Source organism: Canis lupus, chromosome 16 (assembly GCF_003254725.2).
Source record: "Canis lupus dingo isolate Sandy chromosome 16, ASM325472v2, whole genome shotgun sequence".
Lineage (NCBI taxonomy): Eukaryota > Metazoa > Chordata > Mammalia > Carnivora > Canidae > Canis > Canis lupus.
In genome coordinates this window covers 28,416,928-28,433,712 of record NC_064258.1, presented here as the reverse complement: position 1 = coordinate 28,433,712, position 16,785 = coordinate 28,416,928, and the positions used below count along the sequence as shown (strand labels likewise).

At 47.7% G+C, this 16,785-nt stretch overlaps 2 protein-coding genes across 2 annotated transcripts in view; both read right to left on the bottom strand.

Annotated features, from left to right (window-relative positions):
- GOT1L1 (glutamic-oxaloacetic transaminase 1 like 1) overlaps positions 1 to 4,375 on the bottom strand; it is a 40,558-nt gene extending 36,183 nt beyond the window's left edge. The window contains exon 1 of the mRNA XM_035699926.2: positions 3,738 to 4,375. Within this exon, the coding sequence (XP_035555819.2) occupies positions 3,738 to 3,821 (84 nt within the window). The 5' untranslated portion in view covers positions 3,822 to 4,375. The remainder of the gene's footprint in view (positions 1 to 3,737) is intronic.
- Positions 4,376 to 10,262: 5,887 nt separating this feature from the next.
- ADRB3 (adrenoceptor beta 3) lies at positions 10,263 to 13,285 on the bottom strand. The gene is made up of 2 exons (XM_035699927.2): positions 11,669 to 13,285; positions 10,263 to 10,965 (listed from the first exon to the last, which is right to left on the bottom strand). The coding sequence occupies exons 1-2, from the start codon at positions 12,862 to 12,864 to the stop codon at positions 10,944 to 10,946; spliced, it is 1,218 nt and encodes a 405-aa protein (XP_035555820.1). The 5' UTR covers positions 12,865 to 13,285; the 3' UTR covers positions 10,263 to 10,943.
- Between the last annotated feature and the right edge of the window lie 3,500 nt (positions 13,286 to 16,785).

Sequence of the window (16,785 nt, the reverse complement as noted above, 5' to 3'; positions counted from 1 at the left end):
GCTGATGAGCTTCCAAAAGTGGAAGTTGGTGATTTTTCACTAAGTCTACCTGGAAACCCTTTTCCTAGTCTTTCTGGTAGCAGCCCCCACCCCATTCCCCAGCTTTGGTCTGTGATTCCCCAGTGCCAGCGCTTGCTGGGAGAAGACGCATGTGGTTCAAGCCTGGGATCTTGGAGTCTTGTTGGAACTGGTGGAGAAGAGCCTTTCATTACTCTCTAGTCATAGAGCTATAAGGAAACAATCCAAAAGCTCTCAGAAGCTACTGGCCCTGCCATGTAGGAAATCCCACCAAATGACACCAACAGCATGGGATGAGAAATTGGGAAAAACACATTTGTTAGTTGGCTCAAGTCTCTGATTCCTGTCAGTATCCCTTTAGATTCTTGGTTGCAAGCAACAGAAAGGAACTCTAGCTGATTTATGATTAAGAAGGATTTATTGAAAAGATCTATGGTAGTTCACATACTGGATAGGGATGCTGGAGATTTGGAGCAGGAAGCATGGCCACCATCAGACCACAAAGGGAAACAGATGGGGATCCTACTGCTGAACATCAGATGATGCAGTGACTAGCCCCAACCTCACAGTCCTCTGCTTTCTATATCTCACTCTGAAGTCCTTCGAGTATTAAAGGGCACCACTTCACTTCTGACTCTAATATCTTGGGCAAGTTTCTCCTCTTTTGGTCAACTTTAACCTGAAATCTAATAAGAATTCTGGGAAACAGGATGCCCAGATTAACTAAGATGACAATGAGATCATCAACCCACCACATCTCTGATCCCCTTCAGAACAGTAGCTATGGAAAGAATGTTTTATACTTTCTGTCTCCATTTCTTCAGATCTTCCAATTTCTGTTGAGCGCCCCCCTGCATCACTTCACCACCAAAGCTCCTCTTATCAAGGTCACAAATGGCTGCGTTATCAAATCCAATGGTGTGTTCTCAGTCCTCTTCTTATTTGGTGTGTCAGCAGTGTATGACACAACTGGCCACTTCCTTCTTAAAATACTTCCTTCCCACGGCATCCCTTCCCTACTTACTGTTGCTTCTTCTTTCACCCTACTGCTGCTGCTTCTCAGTTGGCTTTGCGGGTTCCTTCTATTTCTGACCTCTGAATGTTGTAATACTCCAGGGCTTGGTACTCGGAATTCTTTTCTTTTTTCATGCCCGGAGTTGTTTTATTTTTTCCCAGCTTTATTGAGATCCAACTGACATATAATAAACACTGCGTAAGTTTAAGGTGTACAGTGTGTTGATCTGATACACTCTGAATTTTTCTCTCCTCTGTCTATGGGCACCATGCAGGTGAGCTTATCCACCTCCATGAGCTTAAATATCCATCTGTCAAATTTATATATCCAGTTCCAACTTTTCTCCTAACTTACAGATTTGGAAATCCAAATGCCTATCCATATTCCAACAAATAATTAATAATTTTTCAAATTTATTGTGTTTATGAAACTAACTCATAGTTTCATATCCCACCTCCCTTGTCCCCTTCTTTCCCATTTTGGTAAATGGCAAGTCCATTCAACCAGGCGGTCAGGCCAAAAATCCTGGTCTCATCCTTAACTCCTTTTTTTCTTTTACACCCTACATTCTAGTCCTTGGAAAACTGTATCAGTTTTATCTCGTAATGTATGTAGACTCTATTCTCTCTGTTACTGCTGAGATGGATGAAGATAGTGTACAATCTGTGTTTAAATGGATGACAGAGGGTACAGTCTGTGTGAAGATACAAAGACAAGAAGAAATGAGTTCTTTAGTAATGTTAGTATGGTTGGAATAATAGCGTATGGGGGAGGAGAGTGATGGGAAGTCGGGTAAGGAAGGTAGGCACTGTCCATTTAATGTCACACCTCTATGTTGAGGGGTCTGAATCTTACCACAAAATGCTTTAGAAAGCCATTGAATGATTTTAAGAAAGGGAATGACATTGTCAGATTTATATTTTAGAAGAATCTCTCTGGGGGCTTGTGGAGGATGAATTGGAGGGTAGCCAGAACTCAGCAGGCCAAGTGGAGACTATTTTAGTTAATTTGGTTAAGAAGTGATGAGGGCCTGAGCTATGGCAGTGGCTAATGGGTAAACTTGCCAGTTGTCCTCCCTAAAAATACCAGGCACCAGACCAAGCATTGAGGGAGGTATTGGCAAGCAGGGATAGTCCTGAAAAATATCTGCTTAACTTAAACAATATCTTAAGTGTCAATAATAATTTGCATTTATTTTTGTACAATTTTTCTATCTCCTGTTTTTTTTAAGAATTTTTCATTACATCAACTTGCAAGAAATGTTAAAGGACAACAAAGGCAAAGTTTAAATATTTTTTCATTTTATGAGGTCAGAAGTCTAATGCCAGACCACCCAAGTCAATACCAGCTATCCACCAACCCTACCAAGGGGATGACATAAGAGCAGGCTAGGGATAAGAACTAGTTTGTTCTTAGGACTAGTCCTTCCCAGGACACCTGGCTGGCTCAGTCAGTTAAACCTGCGACTCTTGGTTTCAGCTTAGGTCATGATTTCAGGGTCCTGGGATGGAACCCTGCATCATATCCATCTGTTCATCCATCCAGCTCCATGCACAGTGGGGATTCTGCTTGAGATTCTCTCTCCTTCTCCCTCTGCCCCTCCCCCGCTGGAGTGCGTGTGGAGTGCTCACGTGCGCACACACTTTCTCTCTCTCTCTTTTTCAAATAAATAAATCTTTAAAAAAAAAAAACTAGTTCTTTCCTGAAAATTAGAGGAATCCATCACTCAGCTAGACTCTGGATCTTGAGGTTGTTGGAGCAGTAAAGTTCACCATCAGCTCCATATGTTTCTCCTTCCCCAAAAATGGTAGGAATTTCTCCATTGGAAAAGCAGCTGCCTACGCTTCCCTTAGTTCCCCAGTCTCCCTCCCTGTGGTTCTGGCACAATGTTCCAACATCAATTAAGTTCAGACTTGGACCCAGGGGGAGGCCTGGGAGGAAGGGCTCACTCACATGACCCAGCAACTGGAGAGAAACTAGAGACACTGAGGGTGGTGTTGAGCTGATGTAAAGCTCTCCTGTTTCCACTTCTCTCTTCCCTGGGAAGAAGTGACCCATCCCTACCCCCTTCTGGGAATACCAACAGCAGAAGCAACGATAGTTCAACTTGGTTCTTGCTAAAGAGACTTTGGGAACTATGTTTGCTGTGTCTTTGTGGGATGAAGGGTGGCTCCTCACTAGCAACTCAGAAGTAAATTGCTTTTGAACTTTTAGCTCCTAATTTTCTTTAAAAGATGTGTATAGGCCAAGAAATCATAGAATGACTGGCCCTAAGGCCACTGTGAATGACAAAGACTGAAAGACCCAGTTCCTCAGACACCCAAGCATGAGTCTCCAATAGTTCTCTGGAAGAATAGTAACCCGTGGCAGGTCATGAGATCTTCCTGAGCTTGTGGTCCATTGTATTTTGGGTTTTGATGAGAAATCTTTACAAACACCACCAGAGAGAGGCACCTGGTTGGCTCTGTCAGTGGAGTGTGCAACTCCTGATCCGGGGTCATGAGATCCAACACCACGTTAGGTGTAGAGATTGCTTAAGCAAATAAACTTAAAAATAACAACAACAACAACAAAACACTACCAGAGAAGGACTGTTAGAAAAGAAGCCTTGGGCAGAATTGTGCAGTGAATCTGCATTTGTTTTCTATTTTTATATAACAAATTACTACAAATTTAACAGCTTAGAATAACACACATTTATTACCTCATAGTTTCCATGTCTCAAGAGTCTTCTGCTTAGGGTCTCACCAGGGTACAGTGAAGATGTCAGCTGGGGCTGCAGTCTCATCTGAGGCTGAGTGTCTTCTTCCAACTCATGTGGCTGTTGGCAGGATCCATTTCTTTGCAGTTGTGGAACTCATGGTGGTTAGCTTCTTCAAGATCAGCAACAGTATCTTTCTGACTTCTTCTATCTCTGACTTATGACCTTCTTTTAAAGGGCTAGCCTAATTAGGTCAGGCCCACCCAGGATAATCTGCCTTTTTATTAACTTAAGTCAATTGATTAGACCTTAAACCTTGAAGTCCTTTCATCTCTGCCATATAATATAATCACAGAAGTGATATTCCATCACTTTGTCATATTATATTTCTTAGAGGCAAATTACAGGTCCCACCCATATTCAAGGGGAGGGAATTATATAAGGACATGAGTCCTTGGGTATTCTCAGAATCCTGCCTTACCGCAGAGTCTAAGTGCTTCTGGAGCAAACAGCTCTTTCCTGAAGGGTGACTGAAGTGGATTATAATCTTCAGAACCAGAACTCCCAGTTAAAGGATTTACAAGTGTCTCTAATGGTAGTTCCCAAATATATGTCAACCTGCAGTCTCAGAATGTGACCTTATTTGGATTTTTTATTTTTTATTATTTTTTTATTTTTTTCTTATTTGGATTTCAAAAAAGATTTTATTTATTTATTCATGAGAAACATAGAGAGAGAGAGGCAGAGACATAGGCAGAGAGAGAAGCAGACTCCATGCAGGGAGCCTGATGTGGGACTTGATCCTAGGACTCCAGGACCATGCCCTGGGCCGAAGGCATGTGCTTAACCACTAAGCAACCCAGGCATCCCCATATTTGGATTAAGGGTCTTTGCAAATATAATTAAGTTAAGGATCTTGAGATGAGATTATCCTGGATTAGGATAGGCTCCAAATCCAATGACATGTGTCCCTAAAAGGACAGAAAAGAGACACACATGTGTGTCAGAGGTAGAGATTGGAATATTGTATGTCTACAAGCCAAGGAATGCTAAAAATTTCAGAACCACCAGAAGCTAGGAAAGAGGAATGGGATTCCTCCTCAGAGCCTCCAGAAGGTGCCAGTCCTCTTGACACCTTGCTTTCAGACTTCTGGCCTCCAGAATCATGAGAGAATAAATTTCTGTTGTTCTAAGCCACCAAGGTCATGGCAACTTGTTGCAGCAGTCTTGGAAAACTAATACACTCACTGATCATTGTCCCCATGGGAATCAAGGTCAAAGAGACAGACATGGTGGTCTCCGGTGCCACATAAACTCCAACTCTATAGAGATGCCAATCCCCAGAGATCAGGGGTACCCTATGAGGTACCAAAGCAAGACAGATTTGTAACCCAATGTATATTCATCACAGAATGTCAGCAGTTGCACATTCATTTATACCTTCTTTTATTATCCCTTCACTGATGAATTTGTTTGATGTGGCTGTGATTTAAAAAAAAAGTCCAAAATAATTCTGACTTAAACAAGATAGGAGTTTATTTTTCTTTCATTTAAGTGTCTTAATTAAACATAAGCAGTCCATGGTGGAGAAGGTGACTCCACACTGTTGAATACCCAGGTTCCTCCTATCTGGTTTTTCTGTCACCTATAACACATGGCTGCCATCTCATGACCTAAGGTAGCTGCTTCAGTTCCTATCATCACATCTGCCTTCCAACCAGTGGGAAGGGAAGAAGTGAATGTGGAGGATATGCCCTTTCCCTTTAATGGCAGACCTGGAAGCCGTACACCTCAGTCAGCTAGAACTTAGGCACATAGTCACACCTAGCTGCCAGAAGGCTGCAATATGTCTTTAGCAAGGCCTTGTGCCCAGCTAAAACTTAGGCGTTCTATCACTAAAGGAAGAAGGGAAGAATGGACAACTGAGAGCTGTCCACAAGAGACAACAAACACAAGATCTGACTTACTTAGTGGCTTCTCAAATCTGGGGCAGGGAGAAGGGAAGAAAGATCCAGAAATGGAAATCCACAAATAGATAGCACCCCTACCACCCTTCTCATTACAAGATGACATGGATCCTTGAAAAGGAATAAGATGAACACAGAAATGCTAGGAATATAGTATTCCTCCTTTTCCATCATATCTTCTGTTGTAGGTTGAACCATGTCTTCTTTAAAGATGCATTGAAGTCCTAACCCCTAGAACCTGTGAATGTGACCTTATTTGGAAATAGGGTCTTTGCAGATGTAATCAAGTTAAAATGAGCTCATACTGAATTAAGTTAGGCTCTACTCCAATGACTGATGTCCTTATAAGAAGAGGGAAACTGTGGACACAGACACAAAGTGGAAGAAGGCCATGTGAAGACAGAGGCAGAAGTTGTAATGACACAGCTACAAGCCAAGCAATGCCAAGGATCACCAGCAAGGATCACTGTGAGAAGCTGCAAGATGCAACCAAGGATCCCTTCAGAGAGGGCATGATCCTGCCAACACCTTGTTATTTTACTTCTAGCCTCTAGAACTATGAGAAAAGTAATTTGTTATGCCAGTTCTAGCAAACTAATAGACCATCTTCTTTTCTGGTTCTTTAGGGCCCCATTCTAATGAACCTTTACTATAATGTACCATAAAGTGCCCTCTGTCCTAAACTTCTATCCAACCTTAAAAATTGGCTCATTACACATGCTGCATGGGAAAAGGTAGGGTGAGTCAAACCAGGACCAAAATGTCAGGCACAGGCCAGACCAGAGTTTGAATGTGAAAAAAAAACCAGAAGGGGAGGTGTTTTGTGACATGGATATGAAACCAGAGGTACCAGTCTGAGGCAGGGATGAACCTGCAGAAGAAAGACCAGGAGGGACATGCCCATCCTGGCCAAAGACAAGTACAAGGTCTAGGCTGTCTGTGGAAGCAGGACTATCCACAGATCAAAATCAGGAGGCCTGAGACTAGTCTTTGCTCCCTACTTCAATTAACACTGGAGGAGCCCTATCATTTTCCAAACTGTTTTTGGAGAGACAGAGAGAGGAGCAGAGACACAGGCAGAGGGAGAACCAGGCTCCCTGGGGAAAGCCTAGTGCGGGACTAGATCCCAGGGCCCCAGGATGACAGCCTGAGCTGAAGGCAGATGCTCAACCACTGGGCCACCCATTTGGTCTTCAAAACTAGACTGCATGAGCTGGGTAGAACAATAATAGAATCTCCATTTGATTCACAGTCAAATAAAATGTCAGAGATGCCAAGTAACCTGCTCAGTGTCACATAACTGATTATCAGTGAGTGTGGAAGGGGAATAAAATGAAATTTTTAGTCTAGTAGATTGGGTTATAAGCTATTTGATTTCTATGAGGCTCTACTATTTGCTATCACTTCAACATAACATTGTAGATCCACCTCTGACAGTACTGGTATATTGACTGGTGCTCAATTCATGGCCATTTCCTTCTTTCTCCCTTTCTTGTTTTTCCAGGTTCAAATTTGGCACTCTTTACACTACCAGTGTTGCCTGTCTCTGACTAAAGTAATATTGGCTACTCACAGTTCACCTCTCTAGAAGTCCGTTTCTTCATCCACGTTATCAAAGAGTTGAACTAAATCATTTCTATGCCCTCTTCCAGCTCTGATACTTTCTGGCCTTAGGAAAATTGCATTCCTGCTCCCTGGCTAGTCAACAGATGGACACTTCCAAGCCCATGCCTGTTGTACCTCCCAACACCATCAGGGGGCGCCCAGCACCGTTTATGCTTGAGGTGGGGCAAAGACTGCAGTTGAAGCTCTCTGCCTTGGACTCCACGGAGCTTTAGGTACCCTCAAACCCCTTCTAAAGGCAAGAGAGGAGAGAAAGTCAACCTTTGTCTCTTTACTTTATAGATGAGGACACTGAGGAAAGCGTTCTGAATTTCCTTAATGTCATAATAGCTAAGAAAATTAGATGGCCTTCTGGAGTTTCTGCTAATTTAACTGTTTCATATTATGCTTCAACTAATTGGCCTATGGTGAGCTACCTCCAGGGCTTCTTGCATGGGGTTGGCTGGGGCGGGGGGGTGGGGTAGGGTGTTGGGCATCAGCTGTACTCCCCATTGCAGTTCTCACTTCTCTGGAGAGACAGGCAAACACAGACATAGATCTGCAACCAGGAAGCCGTAGAGGGAGCCTAGATGATTGGCTTTCAGGATCAAAACATAAAGGAAGACTATTCCCATGGCCTTCACCAGTGCCCCCAAAATTAAAGGGAGAAGCTGCACCAACCATGGTCCCCCAGAAGAATCTTACCATGGGGAGAGTCCTAGGAAAGCCTGTTTTCAGCCTCCTCCTTACCCTAATTCTGCTTGCCCCTTAGTGGTTCCACCTGATGCAGAAGGTAAGTCACCTCTGGAAAACCCAGTCACTCTTCATCCCCTCTCTGCTGAGCTCACCCCCTTTGCCCTGTCATTTCTGCCCATGCCCAGCTCCTGCTAACAGATTCTGGCAAGGCCAGGGTTCCACAGGTGTTTTTGTTCTCACTGGTCTGTAAGTCTTCACCTCTCTAGGTTCAGAAGATGGGTGTTTGTCTTCCACAGTTCAAGTGCTTAGGCCCCGTGCTAGCAAAAGCAGCCTGCTCAGCATCCAGGATGTAAATCTCCTTCAGCCTGACACCTAGCCACAAGTTGCTGGAGGGATGACCAGAATGGCTGACTCTCCATCTGTCAAATGCACTGGTAACAATTTGCAGATGGAGTCCACAGACCAGTGCAAACCTAAACACTCTAAAGGAGCCTGACAGCTGGCACATGGGTGTGTGTCAAGCAAGATTCACGCAGTATGAGCTCTTGGATAACATTCAAGGACATTTCTACAAACCAGAGCCCCACTCCACTCCCCTCCTACAAAATCATCCTTCTTCCCTGCCTAGGACTGACTGGACAACTTTCCTCAGCGATGTTGGAAGAATATCCAGAGATGGCGAGAGGAGGCCCTCTTACTTATTTCCAGGCCAAAGCAAGACTTCCTTCTCCACTAAGCATTCAAAAGTTGAGTCCTTGATAAGAAACCTCCCATACCTCAGACCCAAGAGATCTCACACTGCTCTGGACTGAAAAAGAGAAGGTCATCTTTGGTATGCAAACATCCTAAGAAATGAAACCTAGGCTCCTGGAGAAAAGGGAGCAGCAGAGGCCAGGTCCAATTCACAGGGTCCGGCCATATGTGGAAATCCACTGAGTTTATCCTCAGGGTAGATCGAAGTTTTATAACTCTGGAGCTCCTGAATCTAGCAAGTTCATTCTACCCTGCTGTCACAGAGCATGTTAAACATTTGATGATTTAGTAGCCATCCTGTAAATCAGCCTGGATGATGGTCTCTGCTTATGGTTTTTTTTTTTTTTTTTTTTTTTTTTTTGCTTATGGTTTTTAAATAAGAACTCACAAAATGATTCAGTGACTTCCATAGAAATTTTCTTTCCAAAGGAAATGGCCTGATAAGGTCCTTAAGAATTGGAATAAGGGGGGGATCCCTGGGTGGCTCAGTGGTTTAGTGCCTGCCTTCCGCCCAGGGCATGATCCTGGAGTCCCAGGATCAAGTCCCGGGATCAAATCCCACATCGGGCTCCCTGCATGGAGCTTGCTTCTCCCTCTGCCTGTGTCTCTGCCTCTCTCTCTCGCTCATGAATAAATAAATAAAATTCTAAAAAAGAATTGGAATAAGGGGGAAAAATTATCAACTAACTCAAACTTGTGATTCCAGTTTTTTTTTCCAGTTTTATTTCAAAAGAATAACATTGATTTCTGCAGCCCAGGAAAGGGAGAGGTTGTGGAAAGGATGGGAAGCATCAGAATTTATTATTTATTTATTTATTTATTTATTTATTTATTTATTATAATTTTTAAAAAGATTTTATTTATTTATTCATAGAGACAGAGAGAGAGAGAGAGGCAGAGACACAGGCAGAGGGAGAAGCAGGCATCATACAATCATACAGAGAGCCTGACGTGGGACTCGATCCAGGGTCTCCAGGATCATGCCCTGGGCTGCTGGTGGCGCTAAACCGCTGCGCCAAGGGGGCTGCCCCAGAATATATTTATAACCAGACATTTGCCCAACACAAACAATGATCTGTGCCTCCAAACACACACACACACACACACACACACGTAAATACTAGACAAAACTGGTTCCTGATGGCAATGGATTTTATGAAGGCACCACTGGTTTATAGCCTGGGAGTTGACACACACTCCATATGCCCTGATCCTGAGCATAGCAAACTGTGTCCTCCTATGAGCACTGCACTCAAATCCTTTGGGCAGCATGGCTTTGCTACCCACTTGCAACTGGATTCCGTGAATTTTGGAAAGATGGAGATGCAGGAGTGGCAACGGCTTAAGCTCCCTCCCCTTCATCCAGACAGACTTTTCATCTTTTGTTTCATAATGAGTAGGAAGAAAGGGGCAAGGATTAATCTTAATTTATTGCATCTTTCAAAAGCCAGCTCTAAGAAGGGAGTAAGCGGATCATAGGGGAAAGAAATGGAGAAAAGCAGGCAGTAGATGAACTGCATTCACTAATATTTATTAATTTGATGCTAAAAGGAAAAGAAGGAATCCACTCTAATGGAATTCACCCTCCACCCTCCTCAAACCCTGAAGAAGTCCTCCTGACACTGCTGTGAGGTAGATCAGAGCTGTCCTGTATCCAAAGGGGGGAAGGCTGGTGCTTAGGAATCTGTAGTGATGGAGTCAGGGACAGAACCCCAAACCCGGACCTTTTATAGCTTTCTGCTCCCAGCCTTGCCCACCGAGCCTGAAGGACACTCAGTGGTCCATCAGGTCCACAGGCAGCAGAAAGAATAGAAGGAGGAGAGACCTCTTTGCCCTAAGCACGCAGCACAGAAGTGAGCAAGGTGACAGGTGGGCCACCAAAGCTAATGGGGACTCCGAGGGCAGCTGAGAGCAGGCTGCTGGGTACTTCAGCTGCTGAGGTAGTGGTAAAATTCAGGGGTGGGGTTTAGAAAACTCTTCTCAGGAAGAGAGAGACAAGAGGATGGTGAAAACTCACTTGGTAAGGGTTGCCCCTCCCAACCTCCGCCTCCCCACCCCAAGGCCAAGTCATCAGTTTCTGGAGGTCAGAGATTTCCAGCTGGGAAGTTCCACAGGGCCCATTCTAAACAGAGGCCAGGAGAGGCTTTCCAAAAGTTCTGGATTGACAGAGTTGTTTCTTGTCGTTCAGGACCTAAGAGATTCCCCAGGAAGCCCTGAAAAATGGAGATAACATATCTTGGGGTGAGGGGCACAGGGTGGAGACAGGGCCAGTAGAGGGAAGGAGCAAAGGTCAGGGACGCTGGGAAGCATTTGTCCACAATCTCGCAGAAGCATCCGGGCTCCACCCAGCCACAAAATACCCACCCCCCACCTCCAACGGGGCCTGCTCCTACCCAGGAGAAGAATTGACACTCACAGTCCTCACCCCCTCCCCAACTCCCGCTTATCCTTCAGACCTCGAGTGGATTCTCACCATCACTCCGTAGCTATCACACCTTTCAAAGAAACCAGAGCTCAGGCCTTGAGTCTGAGAAGGCCTCTCGTCTTCCCTGCAAGTCAAAGCCGGCCCAAGGGGTGGCAAGAGATCTGGGAGGCCAAAGAACTCAGCTAGAAAATGCGGAGCTGACCGAGCCGGCTCAGGATACAGCCGCATTCCCCGGACCGCACTAGGTCCTGGGGTGAACAACAATCTGCTGCCCTCTTTGCTTCCGTCCTGGGGCAGGTGCTCGGCCGCGGGAGACGGAAGGGTCCGGGCTTCCATGTTGGTTCCCTACTCCAGGTCCCCCCTTCTTTCGCCGCAGAGACGTCTCCAACCCCACCTTATCCTACCGAACCCCAAACTCCGAGAAATGGCCCAAAGAGACTCCGAATGCCTTCTGACCCTGAACCGCCGGCCTCCTCGCCTCAGTTACCCACCCGTCGAGCGCTGGGCACCGGCTGGACTCCGCGGGGCTGGTCAGGGCCGCAGGGGCGGCCGAGGGGTCGCCCGGCGGGGAGGCGGCGGCGCGGTGCTCCTCCCGCCGGCAGCGGCACAGTAGGCGGCGGAAAGCGCTGCGGAAGTCGGGGCTGCGGCAGTAGATGAGCGGGTTGAAGGCAGAGTTGGCGTAGCCCAGCCAGTTAAGGGCCAGGAGGGCCGGGCTGGGAACCAGAGAGGGCCCCCCGAGAGCGCGCATCACGTTGGCCACGAAGAAGGGCAACCAGCAGAGAGTGAAGGTGCCCACGATGAGGCCCAGGGTGCGCAGGGCCCGGTGCTCCCGCAGAGGCAGGAGGCGCGCGGGCCGCAGGCGGTCGGAGGGCACCGCGGCGGGCGAAGCGCACCGCCGGGCCGGGCCGGGGGACCGGGAGCGAGACGCGGCCGGCGGAGACTCCGCGGGCGGGAAGCGGCCCAGCTCCCGGCGCAGCAGGCGCAGTTGGCGCGTAGCCACGAGGAAAACGCGCGCGTAGACGAAGAGCATCACCAGAAGCGGAAGGTAGAAGGAGACGGAGGAGGAGAGCAGCGCGTAGGGTATGTTGGAGGCGAAGGCGCAGCAGTGCGGGTTGGAGTGGCAGCGCTGCGCCTCGGCGTCGGCTCCCACGCGCCACCACTTGCTCATGATGGGCGCGAACGACACCGCGGCGGACACGACCCACACCAGGACCACTGCCGCCCGGGCGCGCCGTTTGGTGACCAGGGCGCCGTAGCGCAGCGGGTTGGTCACGGCCAGGTAGCGGTCCACCGCCAGGGCGCACAGGGTTTCGATGCTGGCTGTCACACACAGCACGTCCACTGAGGTCCACAGCTCGCAACCGGTGGCGCCCAGAGGCCAGCGGCCCGTCAGCGCCAAGGTGGCCCCCGGCGGCACTACCAGGAGCCCCACCACCAGGTCCGCGGTGGCCAGCGACGTCACGAACACGTTGGTCATGGTCTGCAGTCTTGGCGTCCGAGCGATGGCCACGATGACCAGCAGGTTGCCTCCCACGGTGGCCAGCACCTCCAGCGCCAACAGCGCCCCCGCCAAGGCCACCGCCCAGGGCGCCCCTGGCAGCCCACTCGTGTTGGCGGCATCGGGCGTCGGGGTGGGGGCAGCCGGCCACGAGGCCACAGAGCCGTTCCCGTGAGGCCACGGAGCCATCCCCGCGGCGCGAGTGGGGCGGGAGGGGAAGGGAGGAGGGGTCTCCCTTCTGGACGGGTCCCTTCCCCCAGCTCAGGGAAGGGGCCAGCGGGGCGTGGGAGCGCTTTCCCGGGCCTGAGCCATCTTCCCGAGGAGACCCGGCCAGAAGGCTCAGCCTGCCCCCCTCCCACCCGCGTGGTGCCACCGCTGCGGGGGGGGGGGGGTAGGGGCGGAGGGGTGGAGGCCCTTAAAGGGGCAGCGGCCAATAGTCTCACCGAGCCGGGCGTCAGGAAGGGAATCCGAGGGAAGGGGGGGAGGAGAGATGGACGCCTGCGTTTTCCTTTAACCATATCTGGAGTAGCGACGCCCGGACTTGTCAGCCGCGCTGCGCCCACTCCGGCCGGAGCCACCGCACTCGCTCCGCGCAGCGCTGCGTCCGCCGGTTTCCTGGAACTCCGCACCGCGTCCCGGGAAGGTCCAGCCCAACGCCAGCAGAAGGGCGGTCTTCACCCCGCACACGCCACCACCGCTTTGCCCTGTTACCAGGAAAAGGTAACCTTCCCAGGGCAAACCAAATTTTCCGCAGTAGCACCTCATTTACTTGAGTGAGTGTCCTTCTCTAAAATATTCTAAGTAGGGGCGCCTGGGTGACTCCCTCGGTTAAGCGTCTCCCTTGACCTGGGGTCATGGTCCCTGGGTCCTGGGATGGAGCATCACCTGGAGCCCCAAGCTCCTCACTCCCTGCTCTGTGGAGAGTCTGGTTCTCCCTCTGCCCCTTCCTCCGTGCTCATGCTCGCTCTCTTGCTCTCTCTCTCTCTCTCCCCGTTCGAAATACAATAAAATAAAATCTTTAAAAAGAAAATAAAATATTGTAAGTAAAAGAGGGCAGCCAGTGTCTTCTCTCTTCTCCCAAGACCTCATTCCGATGGGATTTGTGCCCTCTTCCTTCTTCTATTTCACTGTACCCTCCCTGTTCCTCAGGTTCTCTGTTGTCTTTTTGTTGTTCTTGTTCTTTTCAGTCACTGGAGAAATTCCATGTTTTCCAGGAGTCTTTCGCATTGCCTGCTCATTTAAAAATTTTGATCTGGCTCCTTGTAGACTGAGATGCTCAGGGTTTCAATGTCTCCATCTTCCCCACTGCTCATTGCCCCCTTCACACACCTTTCCACCTAGAAAATGTCTAGATGGGTCCTTTCTTTTAAAATTCTCTAAAATTTTGGGCACCTGGGTGGCTCAGTGGGTTGAGTGTCTGCCCTTGGCTCAGGTCATGATCCTGGGGTCCTGGGATATAGTCCCGCATCAGGCTCCCCCCTCAGGGAGCCTGCTTCTCCCCCTGCCTATGTCTCTGCCTCTCTTTGTGTGTCTCTCATGAATAAATAAATAAAATATTTTTAAAAATATAAATAAAAAATAAAATTCTCGATAATTTCACATTTTAAAATTCTTTGAGGACATGTTGAAACTGAATAAACGGGTTTGAGGTTGAGGCTTGAGGCCTAGCCACCATCACCCCCCAGCCCTCCACAAATCTCCATCACTCCTCTTCCAATGGTAAGATGTTCACTCTACTTTCTTAAAGATTTTATTCATAAACTTTTAAAAGTCAGAAGACATGCAGCTGAGGAAGTCACACGAAGTCACACATTGCATCGTCTATTGCAGGAAAAGATAGGCCTGCTATTTTAAGGCCTCTTAAGTTTCTCCTGCAGCTCCCCATCAGAGGCTCCCTCACCTGACAAGCCCAAAGCTCCTTCTCTCCCTCAGACTTCAGGCTGATTCTGCCAGCCACGCTCTCCCAATCTCTAAGCCAGTTCCTGTCAAGCAAGGTATGGAGAGGTGAGGCTGGAAAATAAGCCTCTGGGTTCAAGTTGAGAGCAGGAAGACATAATACCTATATTAAGTCCTATCAGCACCTGATCCTGGAGCTGTCTTCCTTCCTCCCCTATAACAATGGGACAAAAGGGATAAAGTAATCATGGAAATTGCCTCTAGGGCCATACCCTCACATGTCTCTTTTGAACAGCTCGGTATTTCAAAAGAACCCTGTATAGTCACTGGTCTAAGCAATCCCTCTGGGAGGCTGAGCCAGGGGTTGGGAGTTAGAAAGATGGGAGGGGACGTGAGGACCTAAAATTATCCCTGAGGAGAAAGAACCAGTTTTGTCTCCCAGGGTCCTAGCAGCTCACTCACAAGCAGGATTTGTCAGTGGCCCCCAAACCAGTGCCTTCCATACCCATGCAGTACCCCAAGCACAGGGATGCCCAATGGGTGGAGGTGGAGAGCCTTGCCTCGGCACCCCCTACCCCCGGTCCTGCCTGAGTGGAGCAGGCCACACTTGGCTTTGAGTCTTGGCAGCAACCTCTTGCCGGTCATCAGGGCGATCACTCTCAAGTTGGGTTTGGCAACACCCTAGAGTGTTGCCAGTTATCTCAAAGGAGCGTCATAAGATTCTTAAAGAGTAATCTCTAAAACATATATGTGTCATTTAGCAATTTTTTTTCCAGGACATCAGAGTTGGGGGGCCATGGTAAGATAAGTGGGCAAGGAAGTCAAGCAACTTCAAAGGCTGTCGTGCTTTAGGGGGTGACCTCATTATTCCAGTAAAGTGTATACAAATGTTTACATTTTCAAAAAAGACAAGATTCCCAAGCCACATGAGTGTGCTGGAGTATAGGGACTGATTAGGCCAATAACCAAAGGAGAGCATGAGCAGAGGAATCCCAGGCCCCTGTTAGTGAAAGCTTTTATGAGCAAGCAGAGCAATAGCTGAAGCTGGAACACTTGGCATGCTTCCCTCTGAATGCCCAGTCCTGCTCCCATTCCTAGTCCGGCCTCCTCCTGCCCAAGAGGCTGGCAGGGAGAAAGGCTCCCTCTTTTGCCACTTTGTTCTCTTTCTTGTGCTTGTGTGTTTTTTCACTTACTCTTTTGAATGGGTGATGCATTCACATTATTCAATCATCAAAACATTCAAAATACATATATTAGAAAGTTCCCTTCATCCGGATTTTCAACTTCTTTAGGAGTAACCACCGCTAGTCTCTTGTTTATCCTTCCAGCAATATCTTATATGCAAACAAGTCAATATGAATACATGTGCTTTTGTCCTCTCCTTTCTACACAGATGATCATAAAATACAACCACTGTTCTGCACCTTGCTTATTTTTGCTTCACAATATTTATCTGTAATCCTTCCATACTAATACACAATAGCATCCCATTTTTAATACTCCACTGTATGGCTATACCATAATCTATGGAATCAATTGGCTGCTAGTAGACATCTAATTTACTTCTAATCTTTACTAGTGTTGCAGTGAATAACTTGAAACACATCATTTCACGTGTGTATAAGTATATTTGTAGAATACATTCTTAAAGATAGAACTGCTGTAGCATGAGGCATATATATTTGCAATTTAAAATTTATTGCCAAATTACTCTCCCCAGGCAATGTACCCATGTATACTCTTGCCATCATTTTTGATGATCAGATGAGGTTGGAGGCAAGTGACCTGCTCTGGAAAGCTGTCCTAATTCCCCCCAGGGGAATTAGTGCTGCCTGGCCTATAAAGGTCATCCAACTCTGGGCAGAAGCATACATTGCCCAGAGAGAGCTTTACCCTGGTCCTAGGTGCCCAGATGACCTCTCTTCTGTGCCCTTGGAAGCAGACCGTGAATATGGGCCTCTGAATCTGCTGAATTCAGGCCCCCCAGACTGTTGTTGTGTTGGGGGCTCCAAGGATGCAAGTAATTCTGTTGTGTAAGAGGGCAGTTGTGTGATAGTCTGTGATTTAGAATATGTGGTCAGTAGAACAGAAAGGGCAGAAGTTGTTGTCCATCCCTTGTTTTAATAGCTTATGGTTGGTCTTACACACACCACAACTGAGTATGTATATGTGTGTGCCTGTATGACAGGGTATAAAGAGGCCCAGGGGAGCTCA

What these genes read in the sequence shown, in the direction of transcription:
- ADRB3 (XM_035699927.2), bottom strand. Translation starts at nt 12,864, where the DNA reads ATGGCTCCGTGGCCTCACGGGAACGGCTCTGTGGCCTCGTGGCCGGCT. An exon ending in CGGTGCCCAGCGCTCGACGG is followed by an intron (nt 10,966 to 11,668) that starts GTGGGTAACTGA and finishes TCCATTTTTCAG; the next exon opens with GGCTTCCTGGGGAATCTCTT.